The 22,505-nt window shown below is 46.4% G+C and overlaps 1 protein-coding gene across 5 annotated transcripts in view; it reads right to left on the reverse strand.

Moving 5' to 3' along the window:
- The window catches only part of LOC139546565 (A-kinase anchor protein 11-like), a 64,605-nt gene that overhangs the window by 36,949 nt on the left and 5,151 nt on the right, over positions 1-22,505 (reverse strand). For 3 of the 5 annotated variants that reach the window (XM_071355098.1, XM_071355096.1, XM_071355100.1), the window contains exons 6-13: positions 20,916-21,159; positions 17,094-20,776; positions 16,786-16,944; positions 16,356-16,681; positions 11,780-11,926; positions 9,972-10,055; positions 891-937; positions 79-275 (exon numbers count right to left, since the gene is read on the reverse strand). In XM_071355098.1, coding sequence (XP_071211199.1) covers positions 79-275; positions 891-937; positions 9,972-10,055; positions 11,780-11,926; positions 16,356-16,681; positions 16,786-16,944; positions 17,094-20,776; positions 20,916-21,159 — 4,887 coding nt within the window. The remainder of the gene's footprint in view (positions 1-78; positions 276-890; positions 938-9,971; positions 10,056-11,779; positions 11,927-16,355; positions 16,682-16,785; positions 16,945-17,093; positions 20,777-20,915; positions 21,160-22,505) is intronic. The other 2 variants (XM_071355097.1, XM_071355099.1) reach the window with 2 other exon arrangements.

A 22,505-nucleotide genomic window follows, 5' to 3' on the forward strand; every position in this document is an offset into this window, starting at 1 on the left:
CTAATACACACCGCAGTAAAGACTGAGGTACCACTGTGTGTGTGTGTAATCCTTTGGTCGTGGGTTAAGGTTACTCACCTGCTGCAGCCCCCTGCTGCCACTAGGACTCAGCTGTACCATGGGCAGGTCAGCCATGGAGGCCGCTGCCCACTGCAGCATGCTCCTGAGCTGGGGGTCAAAGGTCATGTGCTGTGGGTCAGTAGTCATCTCCCTGAGCTCAGAATTTACCACCAGGAGGTGCCTGTAAGCCTGAGCCTGGCCCACACGCACTGAACCTGAAGGGGGAGAGAAGAGATATCAGCTTCCTCCCACTCCTGTCTCTGTCTGACAGTCGTCCCTATAGTACAGTAATATATCATCCAACCAGCTCTCCCTGTATTTCCTCTGGGCAAAGCCTGTTTCCCACGCTCCCTCCCCCACTTAGCTGGCTGAGCCTGGGTCTGACACAGCCTGGAGCCTTAACCCCTCAGTCCACTGGGGAATCTGGTCTGACAGGCAGAGACCTCAGGCAGAGACCTCAGGCAGAATAGATGAATGAGTGGCAGTGTGGCTGAATGTGTGGGCAGTGGGTGAATTCCCCTCCTAGCAGCACAGACACACACACATCGCCAAGTCTCCTAGTCTAACCACTCTTAATCTATAGCAGGGAACTACGTATTACCACACAGGACTTAGAAGGACAGGGATATGTCTTCATGCTGCTCAGGTGCATGCTGAGGTGGTTCTGTTTGTAGTGTGGCTGTGCAACATGGTAAGGTATGTACTGTTTGTAGCTGATAGGGACCAAGTTACTATCAAATGCTTCATGTAGAAATTACTAAGAGAATATAAAGCAGCCTATTTGCTATCGATATCCGGTGCAGTTAATGATAGAAGTAACTATGTCATACCGCAGGATTCATCCTTGGTCTCGATCTCCTTGTCCTCAGTGCCTTCGCTGTGGAGTGAGAAATATTACACTGGTAAGAGAACTGACCAGCACAGGACCATTGTAGACACAGAGAAAAGAGAGGGAGAGAAAGAGCGTGCAGAGAGAGAGAGGAAGAAGAGTGAGAGAGCAGATAGGAGAGAGAGAGGGAGAGCGAGCAGGCAGACTCTGGAGCCACACAGCATGCAAGAGGATACTGCGAGACAGACCACAGCTCCCAACATGCAACTTGGCACATAGCAAATCTGAATTTCATATAGGTTATAGTGCACTACTTCTGTCTGCAGTCCTATCTATTCCTTAGGACACTACATCAGTGAACTCGACCTGGGACACTACATCAGTGAACTCGACCTGGGACACTACATCAGTGAACTCGACCTGGGACACTACATCAGTGAACTCGACCTGGGACACTACATCAGTGAACTCGACCTGGGACACTACATCAGTGAACTCGACCTGGGACACTACATCAGTGAACTCGACCTGGGACACTACATCAGTGAACTCGACCTGGGACACTACATCAGTGAACTCGACCTGGGACACTACATCAGTGAACTCGACCTGGGACACTACATCAGTGAACTCGACCTGGGACACTACATTAGTGAACTCGACCTGGGACACTACATTAGTGAACTCGACCTGGGACACTACATTAGTGAACTCGACCTGGGACACTACATTAGTGAACTCGACCTGGGACACTACATTAGTGAACTCGACCTGGGACACTACATTAGTGAACTCGACCTGGGACACTACATTAGTGAACTCGACCTGGGACACTACATTAGTGAACTCGACCTGGGACACTACATTAGTGAACTCGACCTGGGACACTACATTAGTGAACTCGACCTGGGACACTACATTAGTGAACTCGACCTGGGACACTACATTAGTGAACTCGACCTGGGACACTACATTAGTGAACTCGACCTGGGACACTACATTAGTGAACTCGACCTGGGACACTACATTAGTGAACTCGACCTGGGACACTACATTAGTGAACTCGACCTGGGACACTACATTAGTGAACTCGACCTGGGACACTACATTAGTGAACTCGACCTGGGACACTACATTAGTGAACTCGACCTGGGACACTACATTAGTGAACTCGACCTGGGACACTACATTAGTGAACTCGACCTGGGACACTACATTAGTGAACTCGACCTGGGACACTACATTAGTGAACTCGACCTGGGACACTACATTAGTGAACTCGACCTGGGACACTACATTAGTGAACTCGACCTGGGACACTACATTAGTGAACTCGACCTGGGACACTACATTAGTGAACTCGACCTGGGACACTACATTAGTGAACTCGACCTGGGACACTACATTAGTGAACTCGACCTGGGACACTACATTAGTGAACTCGACCTGGGACACTACATTAGTGAACTCGACCTGGGACACTACATTAGTGAACTCGACCTGGGACACTACATTAGTGAACTCGACCTGGGACACTACATTAGTGAACTCGACCTGGGACACTACATTAGTGAACTCGACCTGGGACACTACATTAGTGAACTCGACCTGGGACACTACATTAGTGAACTCGACCTGGGACACTACATTAGTGAACTCGACCTGGGACACTACATTAGTGAACTCGACCTGGGACACTACATTAGTGAACTCGACCTGGGACACTACATTAGTGAACTCGACCTGGGACACTACATTAGTGAACTCGACCTGGGACACTACATTAGTGAACTCGACCTGGGACACTACATTAGTGAACTCGACCTGGGACACTACATTAGTGAACTCGACCTGGGACACTACATTAGTGAACTCGACCTGGGACACTACATTAGTGAACTCGACCTGGGACACTACATTAGTGAACTCGACCTGGGACACTACATTAGTGAACTCGACCTGGGACACTACATTAGTGAACTCGACCTGGGACACTACATTAGTGAACTCGACCTGGGACACTACATTAGTGAACTCGACCTGGGACACTACATTAGTGAACTCGACCTGGGACACTACATTAGTGAACTCGACCTGGGACACTACATTAGTGAACTCGACCTGGGACACTACATTAGTGAACTCGACCTGGGACACTACATTAGTGAACTCGACCTGGGACACTACATTAGTGAACTCGACCTGGGACACTACATTAGTGAACTCGACCTGGGACACTACATTAGTGAACTCGACCTGGGACACTACATTAGTGAACTCGACCTGGGACACTACATTAGTGAACTCGACCTGGGACACTACATTAGTGAACTCGACCTGGGACACTACATTAGTGAACTCGACCTGGGACACTACATTAGTGAACTCGACCTGGGACACTACATTAGTGAACTCGACCTGGGACACTACATTAGTGAACTCGACCTGGGACACTACATTAGTGAACTCGACCTGGGACACTACATTAGTGAACTCGACCTGGGACACTACATTAGTGAACTCGACCTGGGACACTACATTAGTGAACTCGACCTGGGACACTACATTAGTGAACTCGACCTGGGACACTACATTAGTGAACTCGACCTGGGACACTACATTAGTGAACTCGACCTGGGACACTACATTAGTGAACTCGACCTGGGACACTACATTAGTGAACTCGACCTGGGACACTACATTAGTGAACTCGACCTGGGACACTACATTAGTGAACTCGACCTGGGACACTACATTAGTGAACTCGACCTGGGACACTACATTAGTGAACTCGACCTGGGACACTACATTAGTGAACTCGACCTGGGACACTACATTAGTGAACTCGACCTGGGACACTACATTAGTGAACTCGACCTGGGACACTACATTAGTGAACTCGACCTGGGACACTACATTAGTGAACTCGACCTGGGACACTACATTAGTGAACTCGACCTGGGACACTACATTAGTGAACTCGACCTGGGACACTACATTAGTGAACTCGACCTGGGACACTACATTAGTGAACTCGACCTGGGACACTACATTAGTGAACTCGACCTGGGACACTACATTAGTGAACTCGACCTGGGACACTACATTAGTGAACTCGACCTGGGACACTACATTAGTGAACTCGACCTGGGACACTACATTAGTGAACTCGACCTGGGACACTACATTAGTGAACTCGACCTGGGACACTACATTAGTGAACTCGACCTGGGACACTACATTAGTGAACTCGACCTGGGACACTACATTAGTGAACTCGACCTGGGACACTACATTAGTGAACTCGACCTGGGACACTACATTAGTGAACTCGACCTGGGACACTACATTAGTGAACTCGACCTGGGACACTACATTAGTGAACTCGACCTGGGACACTACATTAGTGAACTCGACCTGGGACACTACATTAGTGAACTCGACCTGGGACACTACATTAGTGAACTCGACCTGGGACACTACATTAGTGAACTCGACCTGGGACACTACATTAGTGAACTCGACCTGGGACACTACATTAGTGAACTCGACCTGGGACACTACATTAGTGAACTCGACCTGGGACACTACATTAGTGAACTCGACCTGGGACACTACATTAGTGAACTCGACCTGGGACACTACATTAGTGAACTCGACCTGGGACACTACATTAGTGAACTCGACCTGGGACACTACATTAGTGAACTCGACCTGGGACACTACATTAGTGAACTCGACCTGGGACACTACATTAGTGAACTCGACCTGGGACACTACATTAGTGAACTCGACCTGGGACACTACATTAGTGAACTCGACCTGGGACACTACATTAGTGAACTCGACCTGGGACACTACATTAGTGAACTCGACCTGGGACACTACATTAGTGAACTCGACCTGGGACACTACATTAGTGAACTCGACCTGGGACACTACATTAGTGAACTCGACCTGGGACACTACATTAGTGAACTCGACCTGGGACACTACATTAGTGAACTCGACCTGGGACACTACATTAGTGAACTCGACCTGGGACACTACATTAGTGAACTCGACCTGGGACACTACATTAGTGAAGCTCGGACCTGGGACACTACATTAGTGAACTCGACCTGGGACACTACATTAGTGAACTCGACCTGGGACACTACATTAGTGAACTCGACCTGGGACACTACATTAGTGAACTCGACCTGGGACACTACATTAGTGAACTCGACCTGGGACACTACATTAGTGAACTCGACCTGGGACACTAACATTAGTGAACTCGACCTGGGACACTACATTAGTGAACTCGACCTGGGACATTACATTAGTGAACTAGACCTGGGACATTACATTAGTGAAGTCGACCTGGGACATTACATTAGTGAACTCGACCTGGGACACTACATTAGTGAACTCGACCTGGGACACTACATTAGTGAACTCGACCTGGGACACTACATTAGTGAACTCGACCTGGGACACTACATTAGTGAACTCGACCTGGGACACTACATTAGTGAACTCGACCTGGGACAGTACATTAGTGAACTCGACCTGGGACACTACATTAGTGAACTCGACCTGGGACATTACATTAGTGAAGTCGACCTGGGACATTACATTAGTGAACTAGACCTGGGACATTACATTAGTGAACTAGACCTGGGACATTACATTAGTGAACTAGACCTGGGTGATATTGACAAAAATCCATATCGCGATAAATTGCCTGAATTAATGCGCTAACGATAAATAGAACAATAAGTTTATAACAGTAATGTGCATGAGTGTTTGTTTTAATGATCCTTTAAAACTACTACTACTAGTTTGATGGTTGTAGCCATCAATTGTCCCGTTAACAATCACCATATTAGCAAACTTATTTAATTTCAAACTTCACATTTCTCTCGTATAGGCTACTTCTCGTAATGAACAATATCAGCATAATCCCTGCGATAAATGATTGGTATGGTCGGTGTCGATAATTTGATTTATCATCAGCAACTCCTAGCATGCTCATCTCTCCCAGTCCCCTGACTTTAGCTCTCCCCAACTGCCCCTTAGTGGAAACAGTCAGAGCTTCTCTCATAGACCTACATTCCTACCATAGTGAGTATTCACTCTTCACTATGCTTAACCATTAGCAGGAGATTAAATGTAATGTCTAAGGACTTATAAAATCATACTTTCCATATCTCTACTGTACATACACTACCAGTCAAAAGTTTTAGAACACCTACTCATTCAAGGGCTTTTCTTTATTTTCACATTGTAGAATAATAGTGAAGACATCAAAACTATGAAATAACACATATGGAATCATGTTGTAACCCAAAAAGTGTTATACAAATCAAAATATATTTAAGATTCTTCAAATAGCTACCCTTTGCCTTGAGAGCTTTGCACACGCTTGGCATTCTCTCAACCAGCTTCACCTGGAATGCCTTTCCAACAGTCTTGAAGGAGTTCCCACATATACTGAGCACTTGTTGGCTGCTTTTCCTTCACTCTGCGGTCCGACTCATCCCAAACCATCTCAATTGGGTTGAGGTACAGGGATTGTGGACGCCAGGTCATCTGATGCTGCACTCCATCACTCTCCTTGGTCAAATAGCGCTTACACAGCCTGGAGGTGTGTTGGGTCATTGTCCTGTTGAAAAACAAATGATAGTCCCACTAAGCGCAAACCAGATGGGATTGCATATCGCTGCAGAATGCTGTGATAGCAATGCTGGTTAAGTGTGCCTTGAATTCTAAATGAATCACAGTGCCGCCAGCCAAGCACCCCCACACCATAACACCTCCATGCTTTACAGTGGGAAATACACATGCAGAGATCATCCGTTCACCCACATAAGGACATGGGGTTAGAACCCTAAATCTCCAATTTGGACCAGACCAAAGGACAAATTTCCACCGGTCTAATGTCCATTGCTCGTGTTTCATGGCCCAAGCAAGTCTCTTCTTTATATTGGTAGTCTTTAATAGTGGTTTCTTCACAGCAATTCAACCAATAAGGCCTGATTCACACGGTCTCCTCTGAACAGTTGATGTTGAGATGTGTCTGTTACTTGAACTCTGAAGCATTTATTTGGGCTGCAATATCAGAGGCTGGTAACTCTAATGAACTTATCGTCTGCAGCAGAGGGAGATAACTCTGGGTCTTCCTTTCCTGTGGCGGTCCTCATGAGGACAGTTTCATCATAGCGCTTGATGGATTTTGCGACTGCACTTGAATCTTCCAAAGTTCCGTATTGACCGACCTTCATGTCTTAAAGTAGTGATGGACTGTCGTTTCTCTTTGATTATTTGAGTTCTTCTTGCTATAATATAGACTTGATCTTTTACCAAATAGGACTATCTTCTGTATACCACCCCTACCTTGTATACCACCCATACAAGTGATTGGCTCAAATGCATTATGAATGAAAGAAATTCCACAAATTCACTTTTAAACAAGGCACACCTGTTAATTGAAATGCATTCCAGGTGACTACCTCATGAAACTGGTTGTGAGAATGCCAAGAGTGTGCAAAGCTGTCATGGCAAAAGGTGGCTATTTGAAGAATCTGAAATATAAAATATATTTTGATATGTTTATCACTTTTTTGGTTACTACATGATTCCATATGTGTTATTTCAGTGTTGATGTCTTCACTATTATTCTACAGTGTAGAAAAAAGTAAAAATAAAGAAAAACCCTTGAACGAGTAGGTGTTCTAAAACTTTTGACCGGTAGTGTATACATAATGCAAATATTTACAGTGTGATGTGCCAAGCGGTAAACTTGTAAAAATAAAATCTACAGTTGTACATTTATTTACAGATCCCAGGGCAAGAGACAACAGATTCCATTAAACTTGGATCATTAACCTCTCCCATTGTCTAGCCTATACTGTATATATATATATATATGACTTTCCTCCTGGAGTAGGGTGGGCTTTCTCATTGTACTGTCTACTGGCTAGATATCCCTTACCGCAGGACTAGGGTGGGAGGTCTAAATGAGTCTGTTGTCATCAGTTTGCACTAGTTGAGGAGAGTCTGAGGAGAGCTCTGGTCAGGGTGCCTGCTTCTCACTCAGACATGCAGCATGCAGACAGACAGAGAAACCAGCTTCAGCCCTTCCCACAGCTACTTCAGGACACATGCAGTAGGCTTACGCATACACACACGTAAACACACACGTACAATGGCAAGAAAAAGTATGTGAACCCTTTGGAAATACCTGGATTTCTGCATAAATTGGTCATAAAATTGGATCTGATCATCTAGGTCACAACAATAGACAGACACGGTCTGCTTAAACTAATAACACAAACAATTATACGTTTTCATGTCTTTATTGAACACACCGCATAAACATTCACAGTGCAGGGTGGAAAAAGTATGTGATTGGATTCAATAACTGGTTGACCCTCTTTTGGCAGCAACAACCTCAACCAAACGTTTTCTGTAGTTGCGGATCAGACCTGCACAACGGTCAGGAGGAATTTTGGACCATTCATCTTTACAAAACGATTTCAGTTCAGCAATATTCTTGATGTCTGTTGTGAACTGTTCTCGAGGTCATGCCACAGCATTTTAAAATCGGGTTGAGGTCAGGACTCTGACTGGGCCACTGCAGGTGTATTTTCTTCTGTTGAAGCCATTATGTTGTTGATTTACTCCTGTGTTTTGGGTCGTTGTCCTGTTGCATCCCCCAACTTCTGTCGAGCCTCAATTGGTGGACAGATAGCCTTACAGTCTCCTACAAAATGTCTTGATAAACTTGGGAATTCGTTTTTCCGTCGATGATAGCAAGCTGTCCAGGCCCTGAGGCAGCAAAGCAGCCACAAACCATGATGCTCGCTCCACCATACTTTACAGTTGGGATGAGGTTTTGATTATGGTGTGCTGTGTGTTCCTTCCAAACAACTCAACTGTAGTTTCATCTGTCCACAGAATATTTTGCCAGAAGCGCTGTGGAACATCCAGGTGCACTTTTGCAAACTTCAGACATGCAGCAATGTTTTTTTTGGACAGCAGTGGCTTCTTCTGTGGTGTCCTCCCATGAACACCATTCTTGTTTAGTGTTTAACGTAACGTAAACTCATCAACAGAGATGTTAGCATGTACCAGAGATTTCTGTAAGTCTTTAGCTGACACTCTAGGATTCTTCATAACCTCATTGAGCATTTTGCACTGTGCTCTTGCAGTCATCTTTGCAGGACGGCCACTCCTAGGGAGAGTAGCAACAGTGCTGAACTTTCTTCATTTATAGACAACTTGTCTTACCGTGGACTGATGAACAACAAGGCTTTTAGAGATACTTTTGTAACCCTTTCCAGCTTTATGTAAGTCAACAATTCTTAATCTCAGGTCTTCTGAGATCTCTTTTGTTCAAGGCATGGTTCACATCAGGCAATGCTTCTTGTGAATAGCACACTCACATTTTGTGAATGTTTTTTATAGGGCAAGGCAGCTCTAACCAACATCTCCAATCTCGTCTCATTGATTGGACTCCAGGTTAGCTGACCCGACTCCAATTAGCTTTTGGAGAAGTCATTAGCCTAGGAGTTCACATACTTTTTCCAACCTACACTGTGAAAGTTTAAATGATGTATTCAATATAGACAAGAAAAATACAATAATTTGTGTGTTATTAGTTTAAGCACACCATGTTTGTCTATTGTTGTGACTTAGATGAAGATCAGATCAAATGTAATGATCAATTTATGCAGAAATCCAGGTAATTCCAAAGGGTTCACATACTTTTTCTTGCCACTGTACACACACAGATTACATTGACTAGGCTAATTCCACAAAGACATGCTCTATCCTCTATGGTTATCTAGAGGGATCTGTAGAGGGTAGAAGCCGTTGTCTCATACACAGTCACATTCTACAGCTTTGCTGATCACAGCTCTGACATCATGCAGTGATTAGGGGCGTAAGCAGAAGTTGGCCCTAACTACTGAGACAGGGTCAGATGATGTAATGGCAAAGGTTAGGATATGTGGATAGGATCTGATCCTAGATCTGGAGCTATAAAGAGACTAGCGGTTAGAATTAGCACTGTTAGCTGTATGTACGGACCGACCTGTCGGAGGGAGAGAAGGACAGGTGCTCTTCATACACCTCTCCCTCTAACCCCAGGCTGCTCCAACTACTGCTGTTCCCATTGCTGCAAGAGACAAGACCATTGCTCAACACTGGCAGCTAACACTGGGCACACACAAACACACAGTTTGAGGTGTTGGAAACACAAAGGTCTTCCTAAGCATGTCTGTCTTACCTGGCAAAAACAACTGATCCATTATTAATGTTGTCCATATAAATGTGAGGCTTGTTATAGGCTTGGTCCTGAAAGAACTTTCAATCAAAGCAACAACTGATGACTGCTAATGATGTGAGATCACTGCATTCTCCACCAGGACATCCATCACAACACACTGTATCTCTGTAATTAGTCTCCATTATCAGGCTGGCTGGTACCTGCTCTGGTATGTAGAGAATGATGTGGCAATCTAAAAATAACTCCATCTAGTCAATTAGCTCATTAATGACCCAGCTAAAATAGAAGTGTCTCTGGAGCTGTGGTTTGTGAGAGTGGTATGCTGAAAGGTCGTTAAAAGTTTCAATACTTTTCAAATGGAGCCGTTCCTTTCCTGGGTTATTTTGTTTATTTGTTGACAAATGGGAGATGGTTGGATACGTCTTTTGAAGGGAGAGAGGCTAATGAATTACACATGGATGGACCTTGTTCCTGTGGAAAGGGCCTGGGGCAGAGAACGAGACAGGTTGCTACAGACACATCCGTTAGAAAATATTATGATACCTTCACTAGGCTGTTGGCCAAAGTAACTAGCTGCTCTCCTCACACATTCTCCTTTTCACTATCTGGGGAGAGAAGTGTACATGTGTACTGGGTCTGTTCCATAGAGATAGCAGGCTGAGACTTGGAATGTCAAGAAGTCTACTCCTACCCTGAGACTATAGACTGGTGAGACCACGTCACTCTCAGAGCATTACACCACACTCACACCGACAGACCAGTGTGTGTGTGTGTGTCTATCAGAAATGAAAAGCCAGTTCTCTTAAAAAGCTAGACATTATCCTTATGCAGTTACTCAAACAATCTCAGCAGAACTCGGCATTTAACAGCCATTTAAAATTTATAACATTGACACGAGGAGAGACTATATTTGCTCAAATCAGAGTTAATCGTTTCATGGCAGGGGAAGGTACTAGAGCCCTCAAACTCAACTCTGGACCTCAAAGCCAGTTCCATTGCGTTTTTTTAATCGTTCTCCTCTAACCAGGGACTGATTTAGACCTGGTAAGAGTGTAATAGCGCTATTCTAGAGCTTCCCAAATGATACATTCTGCTGTCAGTGACCTAGTGACTTCACATCCTCCAGAGGCCTGATAATGTCAGCCTGACAGGCAACATGGAGGAACCGGTCTTGTACCGATCTCAACTCAGTCTCACAGGATCAAACCAGCTAATCACTAAAATCACCACAGTCACCTTAAAACGACATGGGAAACACCATTTGACCTCTCGACTGAAAAATACATCTATTTCTCATGGGCAGTGTAGCCAAAACGGTGATGACTGACTTCCATTCATTAGTTTCAGCATTCATTTAAGTCTAGGCTGAATGCCACAACCATAGTCGAAAGCTCTACTACTCATATCAATCCATCTGTGGACATTGAACATGGGTTAGAGTCATTCGCTGGTGTGAGAGAGACAACAGTGCTCAAAGACAATAGAGAAGTGTTTCAAGAGGTGAATCATTAGTCAGCTAATCTAGACTAGAGACATTTAATTTAGCCTTCAGAGAAACTAAAAGAAAAGAGCAGATTAGTTTGAGACTACATGATGTTCGGTGTGTTTCCTACCTGTCGCTGAGGTGCAGGAAGCTGCTGGTCTCGTCAGGGTGTTCGTCCTCGAAGCTGAGGCGGGACCAGCTGCCCAGGCTGTCGTCTCCCACACTCAGACTGAGCTGCTGGGACACCGAGGACTCTGTGGCCTCCCTGCCTGGGAAACTACCACAGGGACAGGGGAGGGAACCAGACACAGTAATAAAGAATTTTTATACATAGAAATACAAATTGGTAACAGTATCAACATAGGGACTCAGAGAATAGTTAGTTATCAAGATGGTGAACCCCTTCTTGGCTCCTTTACTATGGTTGCGTAATCTGGTCAAATATGGAAATAAAAAATGTTTGGACTCACTCTACAATGAAATGCCCAATATGGTGCGTCACAAGAACTTGCCTTACCTATTACTAACCATTGCAGTTAACCCATAAGGAAATCCATGTGAACAGTCATGGAAACTTACAGGAATTGTCTCCGCATGTGGTTGTACTCTGCAACATCAGTGCTAGTCACAGAGTGGTGGTGTTGTGTCTTAAATTTAAAAAGGAGAGCCACACACTCTAGGAGCTCAGATGCAATAATTGAACCTAATAACCAACGTTGACAGACAAGCTGTCTTCATCAGGGTATAATGACAAACACTGCGGGTCACTAGTTTATATACTTTGAAAGGACACACAGGTGTCTGTAATCATGGCTGGGAGTGGCTTGATTTACAGATATAAATAGAACATATAAAAAGCATGAATGGATAACCTACGATCATAGATACAATTTGGCTACATAGGCCTATAAACATTTACAATGAATAGGAAAAGCACAATAATCACAAGAATGGCTTCAGATCAAAGTCTACGTTGAGACTGAAGTGAGCAAGGGTCTGTAAATTAAACATCCAGGCAGCCTCTCGTTTTAACAATAAATTGTCAAGGTCACCCCCTCTCCTAGACAGGGTGACGTGTTCGATGCTGAAATAGCGAAGGTTTGCTTCCAAAAAGTGGGCCGCAACAGGGTACGTCGAGTTTTTGCACCTAATGGTGCTACGATGCACCGAGATTCATACTTTTAATTCGCGCTTCGTTTTACCCAAATCATGTTTACCACAAGGACACGTTACAGTGGCAACAAAAAGTATGTGACCCTTTAGAATGACCTGGATTTCTGCATGAATTAGTCATAAAATTTGATCTGATCTTTATCTAAGTCACAACAACAGACAGACACGGTCTGCTTAAACTAATAACACACAAACAATTATACGTTTTCATGTCTTTATTGAACACACCGCATAAACATTCACAGTGCAGGGTGGAAAAAGTATGTGATTGGATTTAATAACTGGTTGACCCTCCTTTGGCAGCAATAACTTCAACCAAACGTTTTCTGTAGTTGCAGATCAGACCTGCACAACGGTCAGGAGGAATTTTGGACCATTCATCTTTACAAAACGGTTTCAGTTCAGCAATATTCTTGATGTCTGTTGTGAACTGCTCTCGAGGTCATGCCACAGCATTTTAAAATCGGGTTGAGGTCAGGACTCTGACTGTGCCACTGCAGAAGGCGTATTTTCTTCTGTTGAAGCCATTCTGTTGTTGATTTACTTCTGTGTTTTGGGTCGTTGTCCTGTTGCATCCCCCAACTTCTGTCGAGCTTCAATTGGCTGACAGATAGCCTTACATTCTCCTGCAAAATGTCTTGATAAACTTGGGAATTCATTTTTCTGTCGATGATAGCAAGCTGTCCAGGCCCTGAGGCAGCCACAAACCATGATGCTCTCTCCACCATATTTTACAGTTGGGATGAGGTTGATGTGCTGTGCCTTTTTCCCCTCTCCAAACATAGTGTTGTGTGTTCCTTCCAAACAACTCAACTGTAGTTTCATCTGTCCACAGAACATTTTGCCAGAAGCGCTGTGGAACATCCAGGTGCACTTTTGCAAACTTCAGACATGCAGCAATGTTTCTTTTGGACAGCAGTGGCTTTTTCCGTGGTGTCCTCACATGAACACCATTCTTGTTTAGTGTTTAACGTAACGTAAACTCATCAACAGAGATGTTAGCATGTACCAGGGATATCTGTAAGTCTTTAGCTGACACTCTAGGATTCTTCATAACCTCATTGAGCATTTGCAGGACGGCCACTCCTAGGGAGAGTAGCAACAGTGCTGAACGTTCTCCATTTATAGACAATTTGTCTTACCGTAGACTGATGAACATCAAGGCTTTTAGAGATACTTTTGTAACCCTTTCCAGCTTTATGTAAGTCAACTATTCTTAATCTCAGGTCTTCTGAGATCTCTTTTGTCGAGGCATGGTTCACATCATCATCATCTGCACATCGATCACTCCAGTGTTAATGCTAAATTGTAATTATTTCGCCACTATGGCCTATTTATTGCCTTACCTCCCTAATCTTACTACATTTACACACACTGTATATCGTTTTTTATATTGTGTTATTGACTGTACGTTTGTTTATGTGTAACTCTGTTGTTTTTGTCGCACTGCTTTGCTTTATCTTGGCCAGGTCGCAGTGGTAAATGAGAACTTGTTCTCAACTGGCCTACCTGGTTAAATAAAGGTGAAATAAAATAAATAAACAAACATCAGGCAATGTTTCTTGTGAATAGCAAACTCAAATTGTGAGTTTGTTTTATAGGGCAGGGCAACTCTAACCAACATCTCCAATCCCGTCTCATTGATTGGACTATTTTTTACCCCCAAGCCATAAGACTCCTGAACAGGTAATCAAATGGCTACCCAGACTATTTGCATTGTGTGCACCCCCCACCTCTCTTTTTACGCTGCTGCTACTCTCTGTTTATCATATATGCATAGTCACTTTAACTATACATTCATGTATATACTACCTCAATTGGGCCGACCAACCAGTGCACCCGCACAGTGGCTAACCGGGCTATCTGCATTGTGTCCCACCCACCACCCGCCAACCCCTCTTTTACACTACTGCTACTCTCTGTTCATCATATATGCATAGTCACTTTAACTATATCTACATACTACCTCAATCAACCTGACTAACCGGTGTCTGTATGTAGCCTCACTACTTTTATAGCCTCGCCACTTTTATAGCCTCGCTACTGTATATAGCCTGTCTTTTTACTGTTGTTTTATTTCTTTACCTACCTATTGTTCAACTAATACCTTTTTTTGCACTATTGGTTAGAGCCTGTAAGTAAGCATTTCACTGTAAGGTCCACACCTGTTGTATTCAGCGCACGTGACAAATACACTTTGATTTGATGTTAGCTGACTCCAATTAGCTTTTGGAAAAGTCCTTAGCCTAGAGGTTTACACACTTTTTCCAACCTACACTGTGAATGTTTAAATTGTATCTTCAATAGACAAGAAAAATACAATAATGTGTGTTATTAGTTTAAACACACCGTGTTTGTCTATTGTTGTGACTAAGCTGAAGATCAGATCAAATTGTATGACTAATTTATGCAGAAATCCAGGTAATTCCAAAGGGTTCACATACTTTTTCTTGCAACTGTATAAGATAAATAACTGCCTTAGTGGAGCATGTGATAACGCCTTTGATATGGATCGGTTTCCCTGTTTGAGGGTGTTTGAAGGATCTACATTTGTAAGTGCCATTGCATTGAGCACAGCCATTACACGTGTAGTTTCCAGCCGGTAGAGGCGCAAATAGACGTTGTTCAGGAATATCTTGGGGTGGTAAATCAGAGTGTACCAATTGGTCTCTGAGATTTCTGCCCCGCGAGAATACGACCAAGGGAGGGTCTGAAAACACATTACCGATACTGTCATCGGATCTTAGAATGTGCCGTTTGTGAACGATTCCCTTAATTTGTTCAGAACACTTTGAATAGCGGGTAGTAAGAACGCAAGAATGCTTATTTTGCGAGACTGTCCTTGAAAGAGATGTCTCGATTTGTTTTGGATTTTTCTCAATGACAGTATTAATCTGACAATTTTTGTACCACTTCTCCTTGAATTTTCTTTGCATCTCAGTCATATTTCTGTCGAAATCTGATAGTTTTTTGCAAATTCTTTTGATTGGACAGAATTGTCTGTAGGGCAAACTGTTTTTCAAGGGAAGCGGGTGACAGCAATCAACCCTCATCAAACTATTAGGATCAGTAGGTTTCCTGTAAAGATCAGTGCATAGAACATTATCCTCACACAAAATCATAAGATCAAGAAAACTGATTTGACGTGTCAGATTGCATAGTAAATCTCAGGTGCTCAGAACAACGGTTAAGAAAAGCATGGAAACGCCTGGAGCTGTTTTGCATCACCCCTCCATAGAACAAAAATATCATCAATATACCGTTTCCACATAATAATGTTAGGCAAGAAAACATTTTTGAGAGGATTGAAAATAGACTGTTTCTCCATGTAACCCACATACAAATGAGCATAGTTAGGAGCCATGGGGGATCCCATAGCAGTACCCTTCGTCTGAATAAAGAAATCATTTAGAAACATGAAGTAGTTGTGTGTGAGTACTATTTCAGCCAATGTTATAATGCAGGCACTGGAAGGTAGTTATGTTCCATGGTTTCAATACCGGTGTTGTCATACAGACGTTGTCACAGTGTACCTGAGGTTGGTGCTCTGGCGTGTGTTGGATAGTGCTGACGTCATGATCTCGGCGGTCAGGCTCTCGGCGAAGCTGTACCCGTCGTGTCCGATCCCGCTGTCGGCGTTCAGGCTGGTGTTGCTCAGCTCGCGCTTGGCCCCCTCCATCGCCGTAGTGACCATCTCCTCTGCGAACACGGCCCTGCGGTCCAGATTGATGTGGATCTCAGGGATCTCCAGGTTGCACACCCCCACATCCCCTTCCAGCCTCCTCCTCCTCCTCTGGCCTGCTCCTCCCCCGAGGAGGTGCTGCCTGTTGGGCCGTGAGCAGAACAGACACTCCCTGACCTGGAATAACAAACAACATGCATACTCAAAGACTGTACCTTAAACAAAGAATGGTGGGTGCTAGATCCTCATAAGTAATCCATAGAAAACAGAGACTTCCTGACCTGGCAGTATGGGCAGGTTGTTTCCCCTAGTGCAGAGCCCACTGCTCGCCTCTCAGAGTGGAGGTGTCTGTATGGACCCTGCTGGGCTGGGTTTCCTGCCGAGGCCAGGCCCATCTCCAACGTGTCATCCACTATGTTCCTGGCATAGTGCTCCAGGACCTGCAGAGACAAACGCTGGGAATTAGAGCAAGCTGATGTGATGCTACAATGCAATGATGATAGAATGAATCAGACTTCTTAATTCAATGTCTCCATGTTAACAGTATCTTTCCCTACTCAAATACAAATATTAAATAAACCAAACTAACCTCCATGACTCCACTGCTGTAGCCGCCATCGTACAGGCTGCCTGTGCTGTGGTACTGCCTGCTATTCCCCTCCTTGGACAGCAGGGGGCATGAGAAGGAGTTCCTGATCAGGCTGTCTGCCATGTCCTCCAGCTTGGACTTCTTATACAGACACGAGTCAGTCCGGGACTTGGGTAGTCGGACCGACGGCACACAGAGATTGCGTGTGACGTCACAGGTGATGTTGCACGCCAACGACTCTGCGAAGTTCACCAGCTCCATATACTCCCTCTGGCTCCCATCGTCAATGTCTCTGGAAGGAGATCCCACTCTCCCTGCTTCGTCCCTGGGTACAGATGGCTCGGCATTGAGTCCCCTGCAGCCATTCTGCTGGAGCCTCCTGGAGGAGTGGTGCCTGGAGGAGGAGGGTCTCTTCTTCATGTTGCGGGCAGCATGGGCCAGGCCCAGTTTGATGGAGCGGTAGGCCAGACGGCTGGCATACTGATCCAGGACCAGCTCCCTGCTGCCTCCCTCTTTCTTTAGCACCCTGATGAGATAGCCAGCGTACTCATCTGTCACACTCTCACAGCTGGGGTAGTCAGAGGATAGGCCAGAGCTGGGGGTAGAGGTGGATGGGTGGAGGACAGACGAGAGGAGGTCACTGGACCACTGTTCAGCCAGACGACCCACCCCGCAGTCCCTGCTGTGTTCACTGGGCTGGGGTTGGTGGTGGTGAGGGCATTCCCCCGACTGCTCCTGGATGCCTTGTGTGAGCGCACTGTGGCGACACTGTCCTGACCACATTATCCTCTTCACGTCGCTGATCACCTCTCCCGCCACCTCGCCAGCGTATATCCACAGCGTGTTCAGGGTCTGCGCTGAGAACTGGGCCACGCTGTCTCTCTCCTCCCTGCCCTTCACCATCCTTCTACCTCCATCCTCCACTCCTCCCAGGGTGTCTATCTCTGTCGCCATGGAGACGATGTGGCACGCCAGGCGCTCTGCGTAATGGAGTGCTCCCTTGTCGGCCATCTTGTGTCCTCCATCCAAGAAGTTGAGCTCTGGCTGCATACGGCTTCCTGTCTCAGTTACAGAGTTAACCCCTTCTACTCCACCCTCTTCCTCCTCCTCCTCGTTCCCGTCAGCCTCCTCAGACAGAGACCTCATCAGTTTGAGCATGAAGTCAGCCTTGTCTGACTCAGAGGTGGATTCTTTGGGCTCGGGCCCTGGCTGGTAGTGTGGGGTGGGAGGAGGGGTGGCGGTGGAGAACTCCTTGGCCAGCTTCTCTTTCAGCTTCTTGGAGAACTGCTTGATCTGTTTCTCCTGGGACACCTCGCTGGGCTGCTGGGGGGTCGAGGGGGGTGTACCAGGGGTCCTGTTGGACTTGTGACCAGGGCTGGGAACCATCTCCTCGCAGGTGGTCATCTTCCTGCCTCCCCAGCCTCCCATCTCCAACCCTGGCACATCTAGAGTGTTCATCATCACAGGCAGGGTCTCAGCGACTGCTCTGCTGGTCTTGGAGCCCGACTCAAAGTTCACTCCTCCTGGGGTCTGAAAGGGAGGGTGGAGAGAGTAGAGGGAGGTCTGGTCAGTGACACTACCCTCCTGTCCGGATGGAGGTCCCCGACCCACTATGGTCTTAGAAAGGAAGTCGGCACAGTCATCCACCTTCTTCTTCATCTTCGTGGCAGTCATCAGTTCACATGCTTCACTCACTATCATATCCACCATGTTGCCAGAGAAGTTGTGAAAGCGGGTCTTTGACAGCAGGTCAGTTTGTGTGGCAGCAGTAGCATCAGAGGAGGTTGTGGTCACCACTCTGTTCTCTGAGCTGCAGCTCCTCTTGGGGCTGGTCTTACACTGGCAGATCTCCTCTGAGTCGTGGAGGTGGGAGATGGCCTGGCCTGCCTGGGGGACCGGTACACAGCTGGCCATTCCAGACACACAGAACAGCGCCTTCTTCACCGTACAGCCATCCTCGCCTGATGGACCTGGGCCTTCCTCAGCTGGGTTAACGTGGAAAGCCTGGTGGCCTGCGGCGGTACTGCAGGTGTGTGTGTCGACAGCGCTGACGTAGCAGATGTTGTCCACAGAGACACTGATGGCTGCCTGGGTACTGAAGGCAACATCAGCCTGGGACAGTTCTATGAAGGCCTCCTGGAGGACAGACTCTGAGAGGTCCGAGGCATAGGAAGACACCACTTCCTCATCGTCGTCCTCCCCCACCCCGAAGGACCAATCGCTGGGGGTGAGGGGGGTGGAGGGATGGGAGAACTGACACACTTCCATCATCCCCTCAAACACCAGCTCCTCTGCCAGGTCAGCGGCAAACTGCGTCACCGTGCTGTTGAACATCTGCTTCTTCACCATCAGGAAGTCTTTCAGAGCCCCTGACACCGCCTCTCCAACCAGGAACCCAGCCAGTCCGTTGATGGCCCGTTCCTTCAGGACGTAGGCGTGGCGCATGCCGATCTCCTGGAAGGCCATCTGGAAGACAGACGAGGTGAGTCTGGCGGCCAGGTGGCAGAGCGTGGTGGTGCAGGAGGACATTCCCTTCTGCAGGTCTCTTAGGGCGCTGCCCAAACTCATCTCTACCAAGTCTGTAGCAAACCTCTGGATGCCGTCCTTCAGAGACTGGGGCTTCTGCTGCAGCTTGGAGAGAGTCACCGTCTCCTGGATCTCAGACAGCTTCATGACGTGTCCAGACTGGTTCTGGAACTCCTTGTGACAGACACAGCTCAGGTTCTTGTTGTCGTTGAGGTCCACGGGAGACTGGTATCCACACACGGAGCCCAGGATCTCCTTGGACAAACTGCTGGCAAAGTCTGAGTAGGTCTTGTAGAGGGTACAAAGGTCCTGGGGTTTCCGTAGCTCTGACACGTCTCCTACCTCTCCCACGGTCTTCCAGAAGAAATCCAGAGCTCCTCCGTCTCCCAAAGGGCTGAAGGCAGAGGAGCTGACAGGGCTGAAGAGAAGACCTCCACTCTCCTCACAGGAGGTCCGTGCCGGCCGGGGGGAGTCAGGGGATCCGAAGGGAGAGCCAGGGGGAAGGGGGCTTCTGAGCGGGGTGGGTTTCTTCACATTGGCCGGTAGGGTGCGCTGGTCGAAACGGTGGGGGTTCATGGTGGAACAGCTTCGGGACACTTTCTTGGACCCCGACTTGCCAGTACCAGCCTCAGAGTACTTCTTCTTCTGGTCTAGGCCGGTGGGGGAAATGGAGGATGTCGGGTCTAGGGGAAGAGTGAGTGTACAGCTCTCTGAGCTCAGTTCATCTAGATCATCAAACTGGTCAAAGCTGTCGAAGAACTCGCTGACCTCAGAGTCAGAGTCCTCCACCCTGTCTGTTGGCCCCCCAGGGATCTGAGGGATGTCCAGTGTCGCTTTGAGACTCTTCTGGTAGCCAACCTCATCTAGAAAGATGATTGGACTAGGGCTTGAGCCGTCCGATTCCTCTGATTCGCTGACAGGTCGCGTGGGGGAGGGGAGCTGGGCTCTTGGGCTGTAGAGGGTCCACTGGGACTCTGCTCCTCTGGAGTGCTGTACGGTAATGGACACCTCTGGGGGAGACCTGCGATTGGTTAAGGACTTCCTGGGGGCAGAGCTGATTATGATCCTGGAACCTGATAGATCCTTGTTTCTCTTGTGGGCGGGGACAGTCTGGGAGGCCACATCACGCTGGTTTCCATGGAGATAAGAGCCATTGGCTAGGGAAAGAGACGAGGGATAGAGAGCAGTGGTAAACGAGGATGTCTTCATTTTAAAAAAACACGTCAGATTATGCAACAGTAAATGAACACATCAAGCTCTATTGAACATCCCGCTACATAGTTGTGATGAACCTACAGTTGTCCTCCTCCTCCAGGTGTTCCAGAGCGGTGACAAAGTCGTCTTCGATGGACGACACAGACTGGTTGGTGTTATCGTCCTCGGGCTGGCAGGACTCAGCCGTGCCCTTGTGGAGGGCCTGGAGCTCCAGGGCATAGCGGACCCCCGCAGTGTAACGCCCCAGAAGGCCCCCCAACACACCAACAATGGCCTGGCTGGGGCTGGGTCTCAGAACACACACCGCCTTCAGCCAGCACTGCTGCTGTGGAGGAGAGAGAAAAGACTCAGTTTGCTGGCTGCCTTGTTGATTCTTACTGCAAAGGGACAATCAGCTCTTTGAGGAATAAAAAACTAGAACACTTGCCACTGGTAAACAGAGTCTGCAGACTGTCGGTGCCTGCCATGTCCGGGAGTGCATCAGACCAAAGCTTTCTAATCATTTGAGTGTTTCTGGATATGTAAACTCACAGGAATTCACACAGGAGTTTTCTATTCTTCTGTCGGTGTCTTACAGAGAGAGAGGGGCTCTACTGGGACAGCCCTGTTATGTCTGCATGTCTGATTGTGGTCTGATGTGTTGTTGTATATGCAGAATAGAACACTATGCACCACTTCTATCTTGGCCACCGTGGGTAGAGGGGCTGAGTTGTACTGCCTTTCTGTTTATCTGTCTGTCACATGTCTGCATGTCTGTCAGTCACAAACAATGTAACCACAAAGCTGCAGAGCCAGACTGAACACTAGCAGACACAAGGCAAGACAACGTGGCAATCACTGGTGAGAAAACAAGCAGCCACATTATCCCAGAAATCTCTACACCTGGTTCTGGTCAATCTCTCAGACCTTTGCACACAGCCTAAGGAAGGTCCTATGAATCAGCTTGAAAACTACAGTACCAGTCAAAAATGTTGACACCTACTCATTCAAGGGTTTTTCTTTATTTTTACTATTTTCTACATTGTAGAATAATAGTGAAGACATCAACACTATGAAATAACACACATGGAATCATGTAGTAACCAAAAAAAGTGTTAAACAAATCAAAATCTATTTTATATATTTGAGATTCTTCAAAGTAGCCACCCTTTGCCTTGATGACAGCTTTGCATATTCTTGGCATTCTCTCAACCAGCTTCATGAGGTGGAATTCATTTCAATTAACAGGTGTGCCTTGTTAAAGGTTAACTTGAGGAATTTCTTTCCTTCTTAATGCATTTGAGCCAATCAGTTGTGTTGTGACAAGGTAGGGGTGGTATACAGAAGATAGCCCTATTTGGTAAAAGATCAAGTCCATATTATGGCAAGAAAAGCTCAAATAAGCTAAGAGAAACGACAGTCCATCATTACTTTAAGACATGAAGGTCAGTTAACGCGGAAGATGTCAAGAACTTTTCAAGTTTCTTCAAGTGCAGTCGCAAAAACCATCAAGAGCTATGATGAAACCACCACAGGAAAGGAAGACCCAGAGTTACCTCTGCTGCAGAGGATAAGTTCAGTAGAGTTAACTGCACCTCAGATTGCAGCCCAAATAAATGCTTCACAGAGTTCAAGTAACAGACACATCTCAACAACTGTTCAGAGGAGACTCCGTGAATCAGGCCTTCATGG

Source organism: Salvelinus alpinus, chromosome 20 (genome assembly GCF_045679555.1).
Source record: "Salvelinus alpinus chromosome 20, SLU_Salpinus.1, whole genome shotgun sequence".
NCBI lineage: Eukaryota > Metazoa > Chordata > Actinopteri > Salmoniformes > Salmonidae > Salvelinus > Salvelinus alpinus.